Below are 18,425 nucleotides of genomic sequence, written 5' to 3' on the forward strand. Positions count from 1 at the left end.
AAATCATACTTGGTAAATCTAAACGAGATTCATCAACAAATCTATTTAAAGAACTAAAATGGCTAAACTTCTCGGATAGATGTAAATACCACGCAGCAGTATTAGTTTACAAGACGTTGAATAGCATGGCTCCATCATATATGTCAGAATTAGTAACAGTTTCAGACAATAATGTATATATGCTAAGATCAATGGCACACAAAGATATTGTTTTACAAACTAGACCTCGTACTAATTATATGAAAGCATCGTTTACATATTACAGCAGAATTGTTTGGAATAATATACCTTTGGAAATACGAGAATCAAAAAACTTTAATACGTATAAAATAAAGGTCAAACAGTACCTCATAGGAAACTTGTGATTATACAAATTGTGATGTTTTATTCCTAATTATATTTAACTGAGAGTATCTGTCTAATATTGATTCAACATCATCATCATGTCATCATATGCATCATTATCGTCAGCATCAACAGCATACTTATAATCATCATCATCATCGTCATCGTTGTTAGCATCGTCTTCATGTTTGTCTTATGATTATTTGCCATATTTTCATTCTGTTTCAGAGGGCCATATCGAAAATAAGATTCTGTAGTTTTGTACATGATCTTAATATGTCACCTTCTTAAAATAAAGATATTATTATTATTATTATTATTATTATTATTATTATCAGCGATTACATAATCGTGTATGGCAGTTCGCAGGAGCAACACGACAGTAGACTGGCAGCTGCCTTACGACGTCTACATGAAAAAGGCCTCACACCGAACAAACAGAAATGTGAATTCAACAAGAAAACGCTTGAATTCTTCGGCTATATTTTCAGTGAAATAATAAAGAACACACCTGCTCCACAAAACTCATCAGAAGTACGAAGCTTCCTCGCAATGACAAACTATGTGTCAAGATTCATACCAAACTACTCAACAACGACAGAACCTTTGCGAATGCTCGTGAAGAAAGATGTCAAATTCGTTTGGGAAGAAAGACAGCAAAAAGCTTTTGACAAGCTCAAATCGGACCTAAGCAGTGAAACTGTAATGACATGTTTTGATCCAAAACTGACAACACAAATTGTTGCAGACGCAAGCCCCGTAGGCATAGCAGCTATCATGCTGCAAGGAGGGAAAGTAGTTAGCTATGCAAGCAAATCATTGACAGATATCGAAAAAGGTACTCTCAGACCGAAAAAGAAAACTTAGCTATCGTATGAGCTATTGAACACTGGCATATATACCTTTTTGGACACAAGTTCACCGTCGTAACAGACGCAAAAGCGCTTGAACACATACAAAAACCTGAAGTCCAAGCCGCCAGCCAGGCTCGAACGGTGGCGAATGAAAATGCAAGCCTATGATTTTGATGTCATATACAGGCCAGGTTAATCAAACATGTCAGACTACCTAAGTAGGCACCCTGGTGTCACAAAGACAAAGACTCAAGCAAGCAACGCAGGAAAAATTGCTGAAGAATACCTGTCATTTATTACGTACCATGATGTTCCAAAAGCGATGACGTTGCAGGACATAATCAATGAGACAAGCCGTGACAACGACCTACAACAGCTGATGCAGAACGTCAGACAGTCCTCGTGGAAATCAAATTACAAAACCAATACGGTACTAGATACACGTACACGTGCGAAAAATGAACTGACAGTTGGGACGTTCGAAAACGGCGAAGTTCTCTTGCATGGAAATAGAATCGTGTTACCTAAACAGTTGCAACAGAAGGCTATTTCAATAGCACACGAAGGACACCCAGGAATAGTTAGGACAAAACAACTATTGCGCGAAAAGGTGTACTTTCCAAAAATGGACAAAATGGTTGAGGACTTGTGTAACAGTTGTATTCCCTGTCTCGCAGCAACTGATAAAAACTCCAGGGAACCACTTCAAATGACTGAAATGCCAAAACAGGCATGGGATTCAGTGAGCATTGATTTCTGTGGACCATTTCCTGATGGAAAATATCTTCTTGTTTTGATTGATGACTTTTCAAGATTCCCAATTGTTGAAATAATAACATCTCTTAATGCAAAATCAGTTATTGAGATGCTTGACAAAATATTCTCAGAATATTAAATGCCTAAAGTACTGAGAATTGACGATGGACCGCCGATGAATAGTGCAGACTTTCAAAACTTCAGAACAAATTGGTTTCAAACACCGAAAATTAACTCCTATCTGGCCTCTAGCAAACGGAGAATGCGAGCGTTCCATGAAAACAATTGGAAAAGTAATTCGCGCAGCAAAAACTAAAAAAACAGATTGGCGCACAGACATGCATTCGTACGGAAATATAAAGCTACAAAACATGCGACTACAAAATACAGTCCAGCAGAATTATTATTTGGAAGACAGATTAGAATAAAATTACCATTTGCACCATCGAAACCTTCAAAGAAAAATGAGCAAGTCAAAGCTCGTGAAAATGACGCAAATCAAAAAGCTAAAATGAAATCGTATGCGGACGCAAAACGGCATGTAAAGCCGGCAACATTTAACGTTGGCGACACTGTACAACACAAAATAAGCAAGTTCTCCACACCTTTCGACAGTCAGCCATATAAAATTACAAAGATAAACGGTTCGATGATAACAGCGAAAAGAGAAAACAAGTCAATCACCCGCAATTCGTCCTTTTTTAAGCTGATAAGGCTACACGACTCCGACAGCGAGGACGACTTAGACGACTTCTTTCGTCCTGGCACTGTACGTGCGGGCGAACAAGAGCCTTCACAACCGAGACGTTTATCGCGAAATCGAAACCCCCCAGAACGTTTCCAAGACTTTGTGCAAAAGTGATTTATAGTGAAAAGGCATAATAATCCCTTTATGAATTTGGATTAATTTACAATATGTTTGCGCATTCTTTTTTATGTTTAAGAAATGGAATATTCGTTAACTTTATGTTTATACTTGTGTACATATAATTTTAATTCATGACATTTTGATGCTAGTGCAAATCTCTTAATATGTTTCAGTGTAAAAAAAAAGAACAAAAGTAAGATCAGGTGATCTATATACCGATTCTAATGACCAGTCTAAATTCATTGAACAGAAAACTGACTTACCTGGAATTCTTTGGAATTTACAATCCTGCCAGAGACATGCTTTTAATCCCAGAAAACGACCAGTGTAATTACAAACAGACAATTTGTTTTCAAAACTTTGTGGCGAATCAAGCAATTAGTGCTCGCCGATGCCATAAATCTGACACTGTTGGACATTAGCTCTATCTGACACTGGCCATAATGCCACATTTCATAAACTGCCAGAACATTAACTACTCTCCTAATGAATTGACTACCATGTGGTTAAATGTTAATGATTGATAATGTTTTTAATATTAAACTAATCTTTGGCAGATGTTGAAAGTTTAAATCTGAGAAAAGATGGGATGTAATGTTGTGAGCATAGAAGCTCCGCCTATATATGCAAATCGGTAACCACCCTGCTAAGGCACCAAGGTGGAGCCCCTGGAAGTATCAGAGAGGCGGTATGATTCAGACTATTGTAACGTGCCGGGGCTTACTTTCAAATGGTTATATATAAGATTTTCCTCTTTGGCTACTTTGCCAAATAATTTGCACTAATGATTATTTAAAATGATTGGATAGTGAAAACAATTATCGTTCAATCAATGATAAATCAACAAAGATTTGAATATTTACAGTTTTCATATACGCACATATTAAATTATCTTACTTTTTCGATATCCCTAGCTTTCCACTTAAAAACTGTTCTAATAGTATTATGTCAATGTACGGTAAGGACTTTTGAGTTTACTTTCATTACTTCTATTGTTAAGGAGGCGCTTTTCTATTTAGTATTCTCTGGTTCACAGTTTATACCATACTTATATCTATATTAATATAGATAGTTCGGTATAAACCCCTTGGGAATTAACATGTATATTTGCCGCTATGACAAATAGTGTTTAACCCCTATTAGAGACAATAAATATAGTACACCTTGTCTTATCCAGTTGTTGCTCTCGCAGAAGCCAGCACAAGAATGAATAAAACCCGCTGGTTTGCTGTATTTATACCCACGATATTACGTGACCACATTGGACGGTCCTAACCAGTTGGAATAGTCCATTTTCAACGTTAAGTCTTTTTCATAGGGGGTTTCGCCTTATATTTTCATATTTTCAGAAAACAACATTATTATAATAAATCGCTGTTCGCACCATGATTATTATTATTCAACCATCTTATTTCAATTTACGATCAAGTTGTATCATTAGCTGTTGTTTTTATTGAGAAATTCACTCTCTAAACTATTTCATACCCCATATTAAAAGTTTGAAGCATTGGGTGCATAACAAATATATTAGTAATCCAAATACAATTGTTTATGACTACTTACTATTTCCTTTAGCCTCCTATTCTTTCGAAACGTATCTGCCAATGAAATAATAACTTTTAAGATGATTGAAATAAAGCGGGTTTCCTAACTATTCAAAACGAAAGTGAAAGTGTACAATAGCAAAATCCTACGCCTTAATGTAAAAGCAGCAGACAACAGTTTAACAAGTATCGCTCGGCCCAAATTCGCTACACTATTGATGCACTCACATGTAATACACTTGTAGAATAAATGAAGTAAAACTTTAAGTGTCTTTATTACATACCTACATTGAAACACAACAAAAATTAACCCTGACAACGATTTATTTCAATCAAAACTTTCGTTGAAAACTGATCAGTGTTAAATTTTGGTCTGTAATGGGGTCTCGGCATTTTTAAAGGTAAATATTAACGTCTGTGATCGACGAAAACAACAAGGTGTTTCTGGAAAGAACCAGCGACTTCCGCTATGCCAAGCCCATGCTCGAACCTACATCTCATTAGTACACTGGTTTGAATGCATAGCAATCCACTGACGAGGGATTTACACATGGCATCCCGGTTTCATTGAGGTTAAAACTTCGTCAATATTTGATCAATTTCATCGAATTTTGACATATTAACCTCTTTTGATTCATATTCCAATAATTATGCATAAAAAAAAAATAAATAGAAATATAGTCACATCTCCAGTGTGAAAGAAGTGAAATTCACTGGGCCACATGAAATACCATTTTATTGCTTAAATCAATTAAGGAATGAATTGCGGGGTTGATGTCATTATCGGGGTATGAACGCAATTGGGTTGGTCAATGTGTGTGGAGTCCGAAGGACTCCACGCGTACTTTGACCAACCCAATTGCGTTCATATCCCCGATAATGACATCAACCCCGCAATTCATTCCTTATATTTACACCCATAGTTCATTATTTCATTCAAGAATTGTTAAAAAAAATACTTCATTTCATTTAAGAAAACCTTTCAGTAATCCGTTCTTACCCATTCTGTAAATAGAACCACCCGACTATAACCGGAAACATTTTTTTCAAATGACGTCACAATAACGCGGGAAAAGATCAACCACTTGAAATCACTCTAAAACGTAAAATTAAAACACTTCTGGTACCAATATATTTAAAATATAATAAACTTACACTTTTAAAAATGTTGATCTATATTTTACGGGACCTGCAGACACAATACAACCAATAACAAGATCAATAGCTTTCATGTATATTGTTATGCAATGAATTACGATCCGAACATATCCGAAGATGTTGCGCTCATCGATTGATGCCGAAAGGCAGTTCATTTCAGGAACGGAAGTTGAGGTGTAAATATTTGGTTTTGAACTGAATTTTGAGGAGACGTATATTTGTTATTAACGCGATTCAACTCTAAAAAATAGCATTTTCTCCAGTCTGAAGTTTATGGAAATTAATTAGTAGTCTGTAACCTTAAGATCCCGGGGTCAGAATATGTTACACCGGCTTTTCACAATCGGAACTCGCTAGTCTATTACGAAAACATGCGGGAGCTGGCCGAGTTGTTACGATTGACGCTTTTCAATGAGGAGCATTCAATCGGAAGATCTCGGTCATATCCAACTGGCACACGATTGCGTAAGCGTTTTTCAATCTTCACATGACAATCATGTGACTTGTTTTGACATTTGGATTGTAAACATACAAAATGGTGGATCGTTTGGTTATCATCCTTTTTCTTTTGCATGGTATGTACGTTTCTTTAGACTTAGTTAAGTTGTTACAGACATGGCATATTAAAAAATAACCTTTACAGTACTGCAGTATGATTCAGTCTACCAGTACACATTATCATAAAACTGCTTTAAACACTAAAGTTCTGTTTTATTGTAAACAATGGCTCTGTCACGTGTGCTATGCCACAGGAACGCAACACAAAACTGACGTGAATGATTTTCATCTGTATTGATATTACTCGTATATCCAATAACATACAAAGTGTATTTTCACGCCTTTGTATGTATTTTCACGCTCGTATACAGTACAATGGCTACTAAACGCCAGCTCCATCACTTATTCGTGGTGCAAAGAAAATGAGCTTACGACACTTCCGTAAATATTGTCACTGGTTTATAACTTATAAACATTAAGTTTGGCATCATGTTAATTGCATGAGTGCACCTATCACCTAAAAGAAGGGTTTAAGCACCTCCAGGGACACATTCTCTTGACCTCGCAGGACACCAGTGCTGGGGTGCGATTCAGATAGATTTTACGATCTGCCATTATCGTAAATTTACGATCGTAATAACGACCAACTTAATGATAATCATTAAGGCGTTTCAGAAACGTCTCATAAACTCTCCGGTCGTACGTAAAAAATAACGATAAAGCACAGCGTTAAAGCGAGTGACCCAGTCTGAAGTGAAATGACGTTACGTCATATTAATCTGATGAGCGCACCTGTCTTTTTTATCAATGATAATTATAGTAATAACAATATTAATAATAATAGTAATAATATTAATCTCTTGAAGGGAATCAATTAATGTAACTCTCCTTTTTATAATAATTGACACAAATGATACAAGTCGTGGTCTCTATTCTGATTAACCGTCTGCTATTTATGTTACAATTGTATTTTGAGTACATCATCATCCGATATTTTTTGTGATGGAGGCAGTGGCGGGTTCCGACGCGCCCTTTAAAATTTGTGTAATTATTATGAAAATTGGACAACAACAAAATACATTGTTTTTTTTCAGACTGGTGATTTTACTTTAAATTCGTCTTTGATAAGTGAAATATTATAGTATGCTTATTATGAATGTTCTGTAAAGTAAATGCAAACGTGCAGCATGGTGCTAATGATGATAGTAACGATGATGCGACGACAACGGCAATGATGATTTAATAATAATGCGACAACGACACTATAATGATGATGCGATGACGATGATAGTGATAATGCGGCGACGACGAAGACGAATATTATGATTATTATAATGATAATGCGACGACGACGACTTACATGATGATAATAATAATGATGATGCAACGACGGCAAGGATACTTATTATGATGTGACGATGACAACAATGATCATGTCGAGATGATGATGCGTAGATGTTGCTGATGATTGATGATGTGGATGATGATGAATGTGGTGAAGTTGGTGGTGGTGGTGGTTGTGGTGGCTGTGTAGGATGATGTTGATGATGATGATGATGATGACTGATTCCAATCACCAACAACCGACCTTAGTTCAAATAACGAGTAAAGTTCATACGTTTATGCATCAAAACTGTGACTGAGAGTTTATTGTATTGGGAAACAGTTCGAAAATACAATTTTGACTGGTAAGATTTTTTGTATGAAGACAATTCATAAATCCATCTTTAATGTGTCAATCGTTGTATTAACAGTTAAATAAACAGTATTTCAGATCCATTCAAAATACATGATAAAATCTACATTTGCAGACATGCTTCAAATACACAAAATGACAGAAATACAGCTATTTTACAAGCTCGTCTCATCAAAACACATTATTCAACAAAAAAGTATCTTAACTGGTGCAGATTGCCATAGTGGTTAAGTGTTCAGAGTTTCATGCAAATATTATCTATTATCTATTTCAATCATGTTATGATATACACTGGAGTATACACTTTATGTAGCATTCTGTGTTTATACATGAGCCAGTCAAAGTAAAAATAAATGTATTCAGAAATATCAAAAGATTCACTTAATTTCTATAAAAATATAGTATGAAGGTTTACATGATCAACCATGGTAGTGTGTGTTTTATATATTATCATAAGTTTGAATAAATGTATCATTTAAATTTTCCTATATAATTCAAAAGTGTTTAAATCCTTAGAGGAAACATGTACAACTGGATATACATCACAGTTGAAACTGTATAAACATAATTATATATATATATTTGGAAAATCTAATGCTAATGGCTTTTAAATGCAAAGTCAAACTTTTTCATTTCAAATAATGAACGTTACACACAAATGCCTCACTGCCTATTTAACAGTTTAAAGTCTTATGTTGTGTTGGGATATGCAATTAATTTCATGTTCTGTGTCAATATATCTGTAGTTATCTGCTTGGTCTGATATCTCCAGTGTATGTAGGTATAAACTGGAACCATTAAGGTGAGTATCTTGAAGACTGACTGTGAGCATATTCTAACTGTTTGAAACCTTGTGATTTCTCAGTGTCCTGAAAAAGACAAAAAGTTATAAAATATTGTTTAATACCGCACAATATAATACATTTATGAAAACGCCTTTTAATGGTTAAACTACAAGCAACACATAATTTACATTACCATTTTTCAACTGAAATAGTTTGCATATTTTATGAAAATTATTGTCTTTTTAAAAAAAATAAGTAGGGTATTTAAGAAAACATGAAAAACACCATTCTGGTCACATTTTATTTCTCGTTTAATGTTCATTTAAGTTAAATAACAATTCTGTTATACCAGTTAATTGCTCAAAGTAAGATGCCCAACATTGTATCAATATAAAATTCATCTAATTGTATTATTCATAAAATTGGTTTATATCCTATTGCATTTTATCATTTCCTACCTACTTCTACATTTCCCTCCATTGCCAGCTTGAAGCATTCCTGATAGTTTTCTATCACCAGCCTGAAATAATTAAATAAAACAAATATTTAACAAGCAAAAAAACTAAAAAAATGAAAACATAGAATATCAATAAGCATCTGTACATAGCCTGTGCATTAACTGCAGGTACATAATCTGGTTTGGCAGTTTAGTTTCTACATTTATTTAGTCCTTATGACAATGTGTTCATATGCTGAATATACCTCTTATTATTATTTATTGAACCAAGATTAGATTTTAATTCCATTTTCCATACCATTATTAAACAGAGGTCAATGAAGAGCATAGCATATTCCACCAAGACCATGACACTTCTGTTGTCAATTTTCATTTCAGTTTTTATTGTACACTTGGCATCAAATGGTATGACTGAAGAAGACAAGATTTAACCTTTGTCAGTTGAAACTTGAATGCTCTCATATGTACATATACTACAAAGTTATACATAAACCATATGATACCTTACTAAAACAAGTTCAATTACAAGTAAAGGTGAACTAAAATGATTACATTGTCACCTGATAGTGTCCATGGTATTATAGTTGCCAATAATCAACTTATTTGTTGTGACAGTGTTGTTTACACTTACAGTACAATATATTTACATTTAGCATCAGTTTAAGATGTGTAAAAATAAGAAAAATAATTATGTTATATCATGACATGACAAAATGGTCGCACTGTTTAATAATTCATTGACTCATGCCACAAAGACTGGTAATATTACAACAAAATGTATATACAGGCATTTATTTATCCGAATTAAAAACCATCCGAAATAGAAGAATTTCAAGAAAATGTTTTACATGACATATTAAACAGCAATGAAACCAAATTAAATTCTACATCATATTCCATGTTTTAGATGTACACAATATCAGCACATTAACTATATATAACAAAATGCTTACATCTTCTACAGTTAAAATCCTTTTTTGACAGAACGGCGGAAGTAGAACATTTTCGTACTGTCTCCAGCTATTTTTAGACATAGTTTGAAAATTGCACACAAGCGAACATGCTACACCCAATATTAAACTATCAAATGTTGATAAAAAGTAAAAGTATACTTTGATTTGGAGAAAATCTTCATCCGCCATCTTGATCGTTAAGTTAACGAGTGCCTCTTACCGGTCGTAGGTTTACGAGCAAAATTAACGATAAAGCAGGTGCACGTTGCGTCTCTGAAACGGTGCCGATCGGTAATTTTGGTCGTACTACCAAAATCAGCTAACGATCGCCTTAACGATCGTCTCTGAAACGCACCCCAGGTTTCTCTGTTTGCTCACCAAATCAATTTGAGAAATATCGAAATCAACCTTACTGTTTAGCTATTATCACAAACTACAATAAAGTATGCACTTAATAAAGTATTTGTTTCTATCATAAGCCTGTCAGTCAAGCTGAGTTAAAGTTTGAACTTAATTAAGAATGTACCTGTTTCTTTAATAAACCTGTCAGTCAAGCTGAGTTAAAGTTTAAACTTAAAGAATGTACCTGTTTCTTTAATTAGCCTGTCAGTCAAGCTTAAATAAGTTTGAATTTAATAATGTACTTGCTGCTTTAATAAACCTGTCAGTCAAGCTTTAATAAAGTTTGAATTTAAGAATGTACTTGCTTTTTAATAAGCCTTTTAGTCAAGCTGATATGAAGTTCAAATTTAAGAATGTACCTGTTTCAATCATAAGCCGGTCTGTAGGTATAACTATTGAACACATGGCATCAATGTTCTCATGCGTCTTCAGAGAACTGAAAAGGAAAAATCCTACATCAGAAGATTATTGCTAAGAACTCAGGCCCCCGTTTCTTGAAAATTCCTAAGCTTAACAAACTTAAGTAGCTTATTTCATTTATCCAAAATACATACAAAATATGATTTGGATTAATGAAAATGGTTTATTGTTATTATCATAAAAGTGTGTGTATACCATGTGATAAATTACGTCATAAATGCAACATTTCGCTTCAAATGATAACTTTAACAAAGATAACTTTTATTTTTCTTCATCATTGTATGGTGTATATATATATATATATATATATATATATATATATATATATATATATATATATATATATATATATATATATATATATAACAAAAAATCAAGCGCAGTGCTTCCCGTGCAAAGGAAAATAACCACTGCGCCTGACCAGTGACCAGTATAAATAATTAGCAAGTGATTAAGTCTGTAGATTACCGCAATAGCCGTCTGGCTTATATTTCTTTTTAAAACCTGTTAAGTATCGATTGTTTAACTATTCTCGAACATCACAACGGTTCGATTACAACATAGATTAAAGAAAGTTGAAAGAAATTTGTTCATTATTGGCAAAAATAAAATCTGGGTAATCGGTTTAATACCTGAAATTATGTTTGATTTGAAAAATATTTTCAAGTTTATTAAGAAGTAAGAATAAACAAATTTATAAAACACGGATATGAAGGCAAAATTTCTATCAACTGGAAAAAATCCCGACAGCTCTGGTTTTGACCTCAGTCATCAGGTACTACAGGGGAGGGAACTCAGATATACAATATTAATTCAAATGACAATGCGTTTTTCTCCCTTCTCCGCTGCTCTAAAAGCGAAATTAGCTAAACGACTAGTCAAGAGTCTTAAGCATGTTGCAAACGTATATTTGTTAACCACTGATATAAATTTGTTCATTTTGTCCACGATCGACAAAGGTTCAGGGCAATATTAGGATGCATCAATACATACAGGAATGATTAGTATGTTGGTGGTTCGATCCAGAGGAATTTTGCGCGAGGATCTTGTAATTTAAGAAATAGACCTTAAACATAAACTTTTTAATATGTTCAAACCATTTTCATTGTTTTGGATGCATAAGGTTTAGGGGGCATACCCTGGTAGTAAACGAAATAAGACGTATGTTTGAAGTGTAGAGTAGATTTGTCAAAAAAATCCTAAATGCTTTATCCGTGGCTGTTCATTGTTTATGAAATCAAAGTTTTAAGTTTTAAATAAGGTTTCTTATGCAATTGAGTATAATTAATACTCGATACTTTTGTAATTATTTGCGTATCCCATGTGTTAAATGAGTACTTCAAGTGACTGATACTCCATGGTTTTGATTTTATTGGGTATCGGCATTAAAATCTAAAAGTATTGTCACGTAATGCTACTGTTCACTTAACTTGTTGGACGTCTTTAAGCTATTAAACAACAACCGTTCGAATGTCAGTTCTTTATTGTTCCAGTTCTTTCTAAGTATAATAATCAAGTCTAAGTACAGCATGACATTTATGGTAATCCCGCATCCTAACTGCCGTCCATTAAGGACCCAGGGCCGCTTTCTTGCCTTCTCTAACCCAACTGTTTTTACATGGTGGTGGTGTTAGTAGTTTATACTCCGGGTCCCGGCGTGAGCACATTGAAGGACTGTTTTTACATACAAAATCATCTCCCTTAAGTACTACTTTTTTGTATAAATATGACAGCTTTACAACCCAAGGAATACACGTTTTTGTAATTAACATGACCATTTTGTACATTTGTACCAGGTCGGCTGTCAACCACTTCCATATTCAAATGACAATAAAATATGCCCTACATTACTAAACATACAGTGTGTAGACACATATCCATTTAATTAAATCTTAATTATATCTTAACTATAACGTTTTTTAACGTATTACGTCACAGTAATTGTGAAGGAATTGATGTGCAAGCATAACTATATTTAGATGTTTATCACGGTAAATTTGTTGTCATGAAACACTGATTAAAATGCTGATGCCAATTTGTATAAAAATTTAAGCATTATCATGTCTTACTCATTTGACTATTTAATAATAAAAATAAAAACGAATATGATCTGTTGTACAGATAAAAAAATACTAGCTTTTATAAATAGAATTAATAGCCACGTGGCAACAAATTTCCCACTTAAATGGCGCCAAAATATCGCGTATATTTTCTATCGCCCTTTGACATCGTTCGCATTCATATAACACGCATGTCTTGTTCAGGGGCTTCTTGCCTTGACTCCCTCCGGTTCCTGGCTGTGGGGGACTGGGGTGGCCTGCCCACTTTCCCCTACGAAACCCCCGTGGAACTTGCGGTGGCTAAGCAGATGGCGGATGTGACAAACACTTACCACACCAGCTTTAACCTAGCACTCGGGGACAACTTCTACTTTGATGGGGTGAAGGATGTGGACGATAAACGATTTAAAGTATTTATGCTTTAGTTTATCATCTTAATTATTGACGAGGGAAAGATGTATGTCGATCTATGATGAACGGTACATAATACTCGTGTGTGACCTTTCTATGAACTTATTTTGCATTTAGAATTCTGAAAAAAAAAATGTGTAAGAACGGGTTAAATACAAAAAGCCTCTATAAATTGTTTGTCTTTTTTATTTTTTGGAACATAGATTTAATATTGTATTCTTCTTATTTTTTAAGAATACATATGTTATTCATAGCATGTAAGGAATGGAGAAATGTGACTATCAGTTAGCATGCGTGCTCCCTCATAATGCTCATTATAACAATAACTTTGCTTTAAGAAGTAACTTCTTTTTTGAAGTTGTCGCGCCCGAATCTTCAAATTGCATGGACTCACGGACATTATTATTCAATCCAAAATGAATATCTTTGTTCTTTTCTTTGTCTTTTCCTTGAAAATGATTGTTTCTAGAACATGTGCATGTAATGCATTGGTAATTGTTTCACCCTTTTTTCTAATATATAAGCTGAAAAATACTTATCATCGACTGATATTATTTTAACATGATTAATGTGTCTATGATCTTTTGGTTATACTTAGTTCTAAATTGTATGAACACAGCACTGTTTTGTTTTAAAATTATTCAAGTATTTTACGCGCCTTTGTATTGTTAGACACAATGATAACCAAAACAATATCTTAAATTTGTTTTTTGTTTTCCTTTTTCAGCTAAACTTTCGGGTCTTACAAGGCTCTCATTCATGCTAGAGTAAAAACAACAACATTCCTCTCTTTACAGGAGACATTTGAGCACGTGTTTCACTATGAGTCCCTTATGAACCCCTGGTATCTGGTGGCCGGGAACCACGACCATAACGGCAACGTCAGTGCCCAAATAGCCTACTCCAATAGGTCCGAGCGATGGTAAGTAAACCACTTCCTCGCCTCAACACTACAAGTCTCACTTGATAACTTTTACCACTACGAACCTCTACCGAACCCCTGGTATCTGGTGGCTGGGAACCACGACAATAACGGCAACGATAATGTCCAGTTAGCGATAGTAAGGGTATGATCCCACAAAGAACCGAGTAAAACAGATGGAGCGTACGTCGGTGGACAAGCTTCGCCACTATTTTGCCATGTACCACCTGAACTTAGGTGTTAAGTATGCTTACACGCCCGTTATTTACCAGTTTAACTGCTCCAAGTCATATATTTATTGCCCCTTCGAATGAGATGGGGGCATATAGGCTGAAAATGTTTGTAGGTTGGTCGGATGGTTTGATGACCGGTCGGTCGGTAAAACATGCCTTGTCTTTACTCTAACAGTAGTACGTTTTTACAATCAAACTAAGCAATTTGTTGTCATTGACAAACAGTTGACCTATTTTGGGGGGTCAAATATCAATATTATTATAGAACATTGTGCTTTGTCCTCACACAAACTTTACAACAGTTTGACCAAGGACCATGAGACCCGAGTATGTTGCCCTTGAACATAATATGAAGAGTTGATTCTTACAACTCGATAACGGTGACATATATGTATCTTATAGCAGATGAATGGAAGTCAAAAAAACTGATTTAAAGTTGACTAGTGATACTTTAATATGTATGTCTACACCGAAACAAATATGGCGATATTCTTTACAAGCATCTTGTGGAATACATGAAGTATAAGAAGAGCAACAGTCATCCTATAAATCATTATCTACACAATGCACGTTGACCCGAAGTAGGTTCATGGTATATTGGCATGTTATTTGCGACAAGAGGAATATCTTTAAAGTATGTACATGTGTGTCGTACATGATTAAAATTGAGTAGAGAATGCGATAAAACATGGGCCGTAATCATAAATCAAAATTATAGTCCGTGTATAAATGCATAATTTCATATAGTTCGAGCGTGGCCCTCATTTCCCATGTTTGGAGTGTCGTACTTGTTCTCTTTCCCGGCCATGTTAACAAAATTGTCCGTTGACCGCTGACGACTTCCTTTACTTGCGTTCCACGGGAAGGCCATCTTGCGAGGACTGGGACAGGGATCACTTGGGCAGTCAGACTGTTCGTGCCCGATTTTTTACAGCTATTACATACCCAATCTTTTGGGTAGTCTTGATGTTTATGATCATTTTGGTGACACTTTTTACAGGAATGTTCAACCTGGCTACCAATCACTTTATTTTGCCCATAGTGAAAACTCTACATACAAACAGTATGCATACTAATTAAGAACAGCAGATCACTCCTTTTGATTTGATGTCGAAACATTTTTTACGTTACAATTGGAACTGAATCGAATTTGTCAAAAATGCGTTTTTTTCTCTTACCACTCATGCTATAGAGCACATGTTTCTGACGAAGCGGTTTGCAGAGTGCATGATGTTGTATTAACACTTCATGTATTTACTTGTTTTAATTTTGTTTGATATATGAATCTCTTCCTATCATTTACGTGTTTGCAACCCCTTACGCTTACCTTCGATTTTTCAAGTTTGGACATTTTAAAGTTGATACAATTACTCTTTAGATTTGTGTTTTAGGAACTTCCCTAGCTGTTACCAACAGAGTTTCAAGTTCCGGGGGGGGACTTGGTCGACATCAGAATGATTTACACGATGAGCCGCTATATATTAGCACCGACTTCGATTCTTCATGAACTATCTTTCTTCAGGAACTTTCCGGACTATTACTACGCCCTGAGTTTCAAGATCCCTGGAGGGGGCGTGGTCGACATCGTCATGATCGACACGGTGCTGTTGTGTGGTAACACTGACGATGACGTAGTTGGAGACCAACCGCACGGACCCTCGAATGCCAAGGTGTCGGACGACCAGTGGAGCTGGATTGATCTACAACTGCAGTCTTCCAAGTAAACATAAGTGGCTGTTGTCTTGCTGTCTTGACGATAAAGATCGAGGTTTTGCAATGCTCTAGGTGTTTGTGTCCCCGAATTCGTGCGAAAGTTGTTTTTAGCATAACTGGAAATGTGTTCATGCTATTCATATGACGCATTACACACGTGTTACCAATGACAACACGTACATGCCTAGGGTGTCCGTTCACACGGTCTGAAATATAAAGTTACAGGTATGTTGATGCCCTTTTATCATCTGTGTCCGGTCACACTGATTGTTCTTGTTAAACTAGTCTCTCAGCTTATTTGGAAGCCAGATCATATTCAACAATACGTCCGTATTACTAGACTCTAACCTCTAAATATCTTGCATTTAAGTGTTCAAAGATAATCTTTGCTGTTGATTTCAGAGCGGACTTCCTTCTAGTAGCCGGCCATTTCCCAGTGTACTCTATAGCGGAACATGGCCCTACGGACTGCCTAATAGACAGGCTGAAACCTATGTTGTACAAGTACGGAGTGACAGCTTACCTTTCTGGACACGATCATAATTTACAGGTTTGTTTAATAGAAAATATTACAAATGCCCATTCTTTGTACCAGTTCAACTGACATATTGACATACTCAAACATACTCTTACACGATGTTTAGGACTGTTGGTTTTGGTCACGTCCCGTTCAAAAACTTATGAAAGGTTGTAAAATCATATCTTTGTTGACGTTTTTCACTTTGATATTTCAATAATACTAAACTCGTATGCGTTTTTGCAGCATATAAACAGCCAAGAAAATGGGAAAACGGTGGACTATTTCGTGACGGGGGCGGGCAACTTCGTTGATGCCAGCGAGGCCCACAAAAGCGACATCCCGAGTGGCACCCTGAAGTATCATTGGGCAGAAATCAAGGAGCTAGGTGGCTTTTCTTACCTCGAGGTCACGCCCAACAACATGACCATGACCTTTGTTAATGGGCGCCGTACACCGTTGTACACATACACGCTGTTTCCGAGAAAGTAGCTGAAAGCATCCTCGTTTGATAACGTGGTGAAAGGCTTAAAGGGGATAACAGGCTTGATTAAAAAAATGGTGACTATATAGAGAGAGCAATATAATTTCGGTCCAATTGAATAAACGGAACCTTCTGTTAGAGCATTAGCAAGTAAACATTAAAATGAGCTCCGCGCGACTTTTAAGAAAATTGCGGAAGAACTCATGATTTATTCCAAAAATATTCCTTTTGTCATCCATTTACAATTCCAGATCATAATGTGCATAATTAATTTCAATATGAATATGTGTATGAAAAGTGTGATTGTACATTGTTGTAGCTGGTCTGTGAGGGTATCATGAATTGAACAACATTTAAGTTTGTACATTGAAAATTTTATCCATCAGCCTGTGATCAAAATAATTTGCAAAACCGGTGCAGTTATAATAGCAAAATATGTGTATTATGATTTGTTCATGATTTTATTGACATTGTGGAATATATCATTAAAATTTGATGTGGTCTCAGTGCCAAAGATTTTATTGACATTGTTGAATATATCATTTACATTTGATGAGGTCAGTACCAATTATTTAATTGACATGTTTCGTCTTATGTGTATTAATCTATTAACCTTGATAGAACCAATGTAACTGATATTTTAAATGTGTGTTGTCAGTCGCAATAACTGTTCTGTTTAAATGTGCAGGCACTAGCTTGTGACTGATGCGAAAATAATTTTACATAGAATGTACATCTAAATAATGCATAAAATACGCAATACCCCAGTTTTCCAACACTTTTGTAACTTTTTTACTTTGTTTTTACCATAAGTTTTTAATGCAATGGTTTTTTTTTCTGAAATAAATGATGAAGTATGTTAATGTATTATCCTGTAGGTATTCAGAAATTCAGAAGTTATTTGAATAATTCATATATAAATCATTTCAATGTTGTCCCTTTACCATGCTCTTGAACGCCTGAAATACTCATAAATCTTGTTATAGTACAATGTGTGTTAGCAACCATTCCAGTTGCAAGTTTGGTTTTGTATTTTTTAACTTTTTAAACTAATGTTTATTTATAAAGTTCATTTAATGAATAAACGCTGTTGACCTGAATAATTTCTTTCTTGATTACTTTGCAAGTGTACAGTATGATCTAAACACACAGATTATCGTCGATCTGTTCAAATAGTTTTTGAATATTTCAGGCATAAGCTATTAAGACATTGATGCGTGGCTGATCGGGAGCGCCCATAATTTCTCTAGTTATATTGACCTTTACCTTTTTTACCGTTACCAACGTGTTTATTAAATTAAAAGACTCTACTCCGAGCCCTTTAAAAGTTACCGATCAGAAAAGAAAGT

General features: G+C 35.1%; 1 protein-coding gene and 1 long non-coding RNA gene across 2 annotated transcripts; one reads left to right on the forward strand and one right to left on the reverse strand.

The window, feature by feature from the left end:
• The first annotated feature begins 5,964 nt into the window (after window positions 1-5,964).
• On the forward strand, window positions 5,965-18,179 carry LOC128215558 (tartrate-resistant acid phosphatase type 5-like). Its single transcript, XM_052922245.1, has 6 exons — window positions 5,965-6,100; window positions 13,001-13,206; window positions 14,005-14,129; window positions 15,885-16,082; window positions 16,478-16,625; window positions 16,839-18,179. The coding sequence occupies exons 1-6, from the start codon at window positions 6,061-6,063 to the stop codon at window positions 17,082-17,084; spliced, it is 963 nt and encodes a 320-aa protein (XP_052778205.1). The 5' UTR covers window positions 5,965-6,060; the 3' UTR covers window positions 17,085-18,179.
• LOC128215559 (uncharacterized) lies at window positions 7,563-10,352 on the reverse strand. Its single transcript, XR_008258037.1, has 4 exons — window positions 9,915-10,352; window positions 9,260-9,372; window positions 8,967-9,024; window positions 7,563-8,588 (listed from the first exon to the last, which is right to left on the reverse strand). It is a non-coding gene; the product is annotated as an uncharacterized LOC128215559 (long non-coding RNA).
• Window positions 18,180-18,425: the final 246 nt, after the last annotated feature.

This window comes from Mya arenaria, chromosome 13 (genome assembly GCF_026914265.1).
Source record: "Mya arenaria isolate MELC-2E11 chromosome 13, ASM2691426v1".
Classification (NCBI taxonomy): Eukaryota; Metazoa; Mollusca; class Bivalvia; order Myida; family Myidae; genus Mya; species Mya arenaria.

Bases quoted from the DNA above. Each gene is read 5' to 3' on its own strand.
- LOC128215558 (XM_052922245.1), top strand. From the start codon at position 6,061: ATGGTGGATCGTTTGGTTATCATCCTTTTTCTTTTGCATG. The intron at 6,101-13,000 runs GTATGTACGTTT...TGTCTTGTTCAG, and splicing joins CATCCTTTTTCTTTTGCATG to GGGCTTCTTGCCTTGACTCC. The intron at 16,083-16,477 runs GTAAACATAAGT...TGTTGATTTCAG, and splicing joins CTACAACTGCAGTCTTCCAA to AGCGGACTTCCTTCTAGTAG.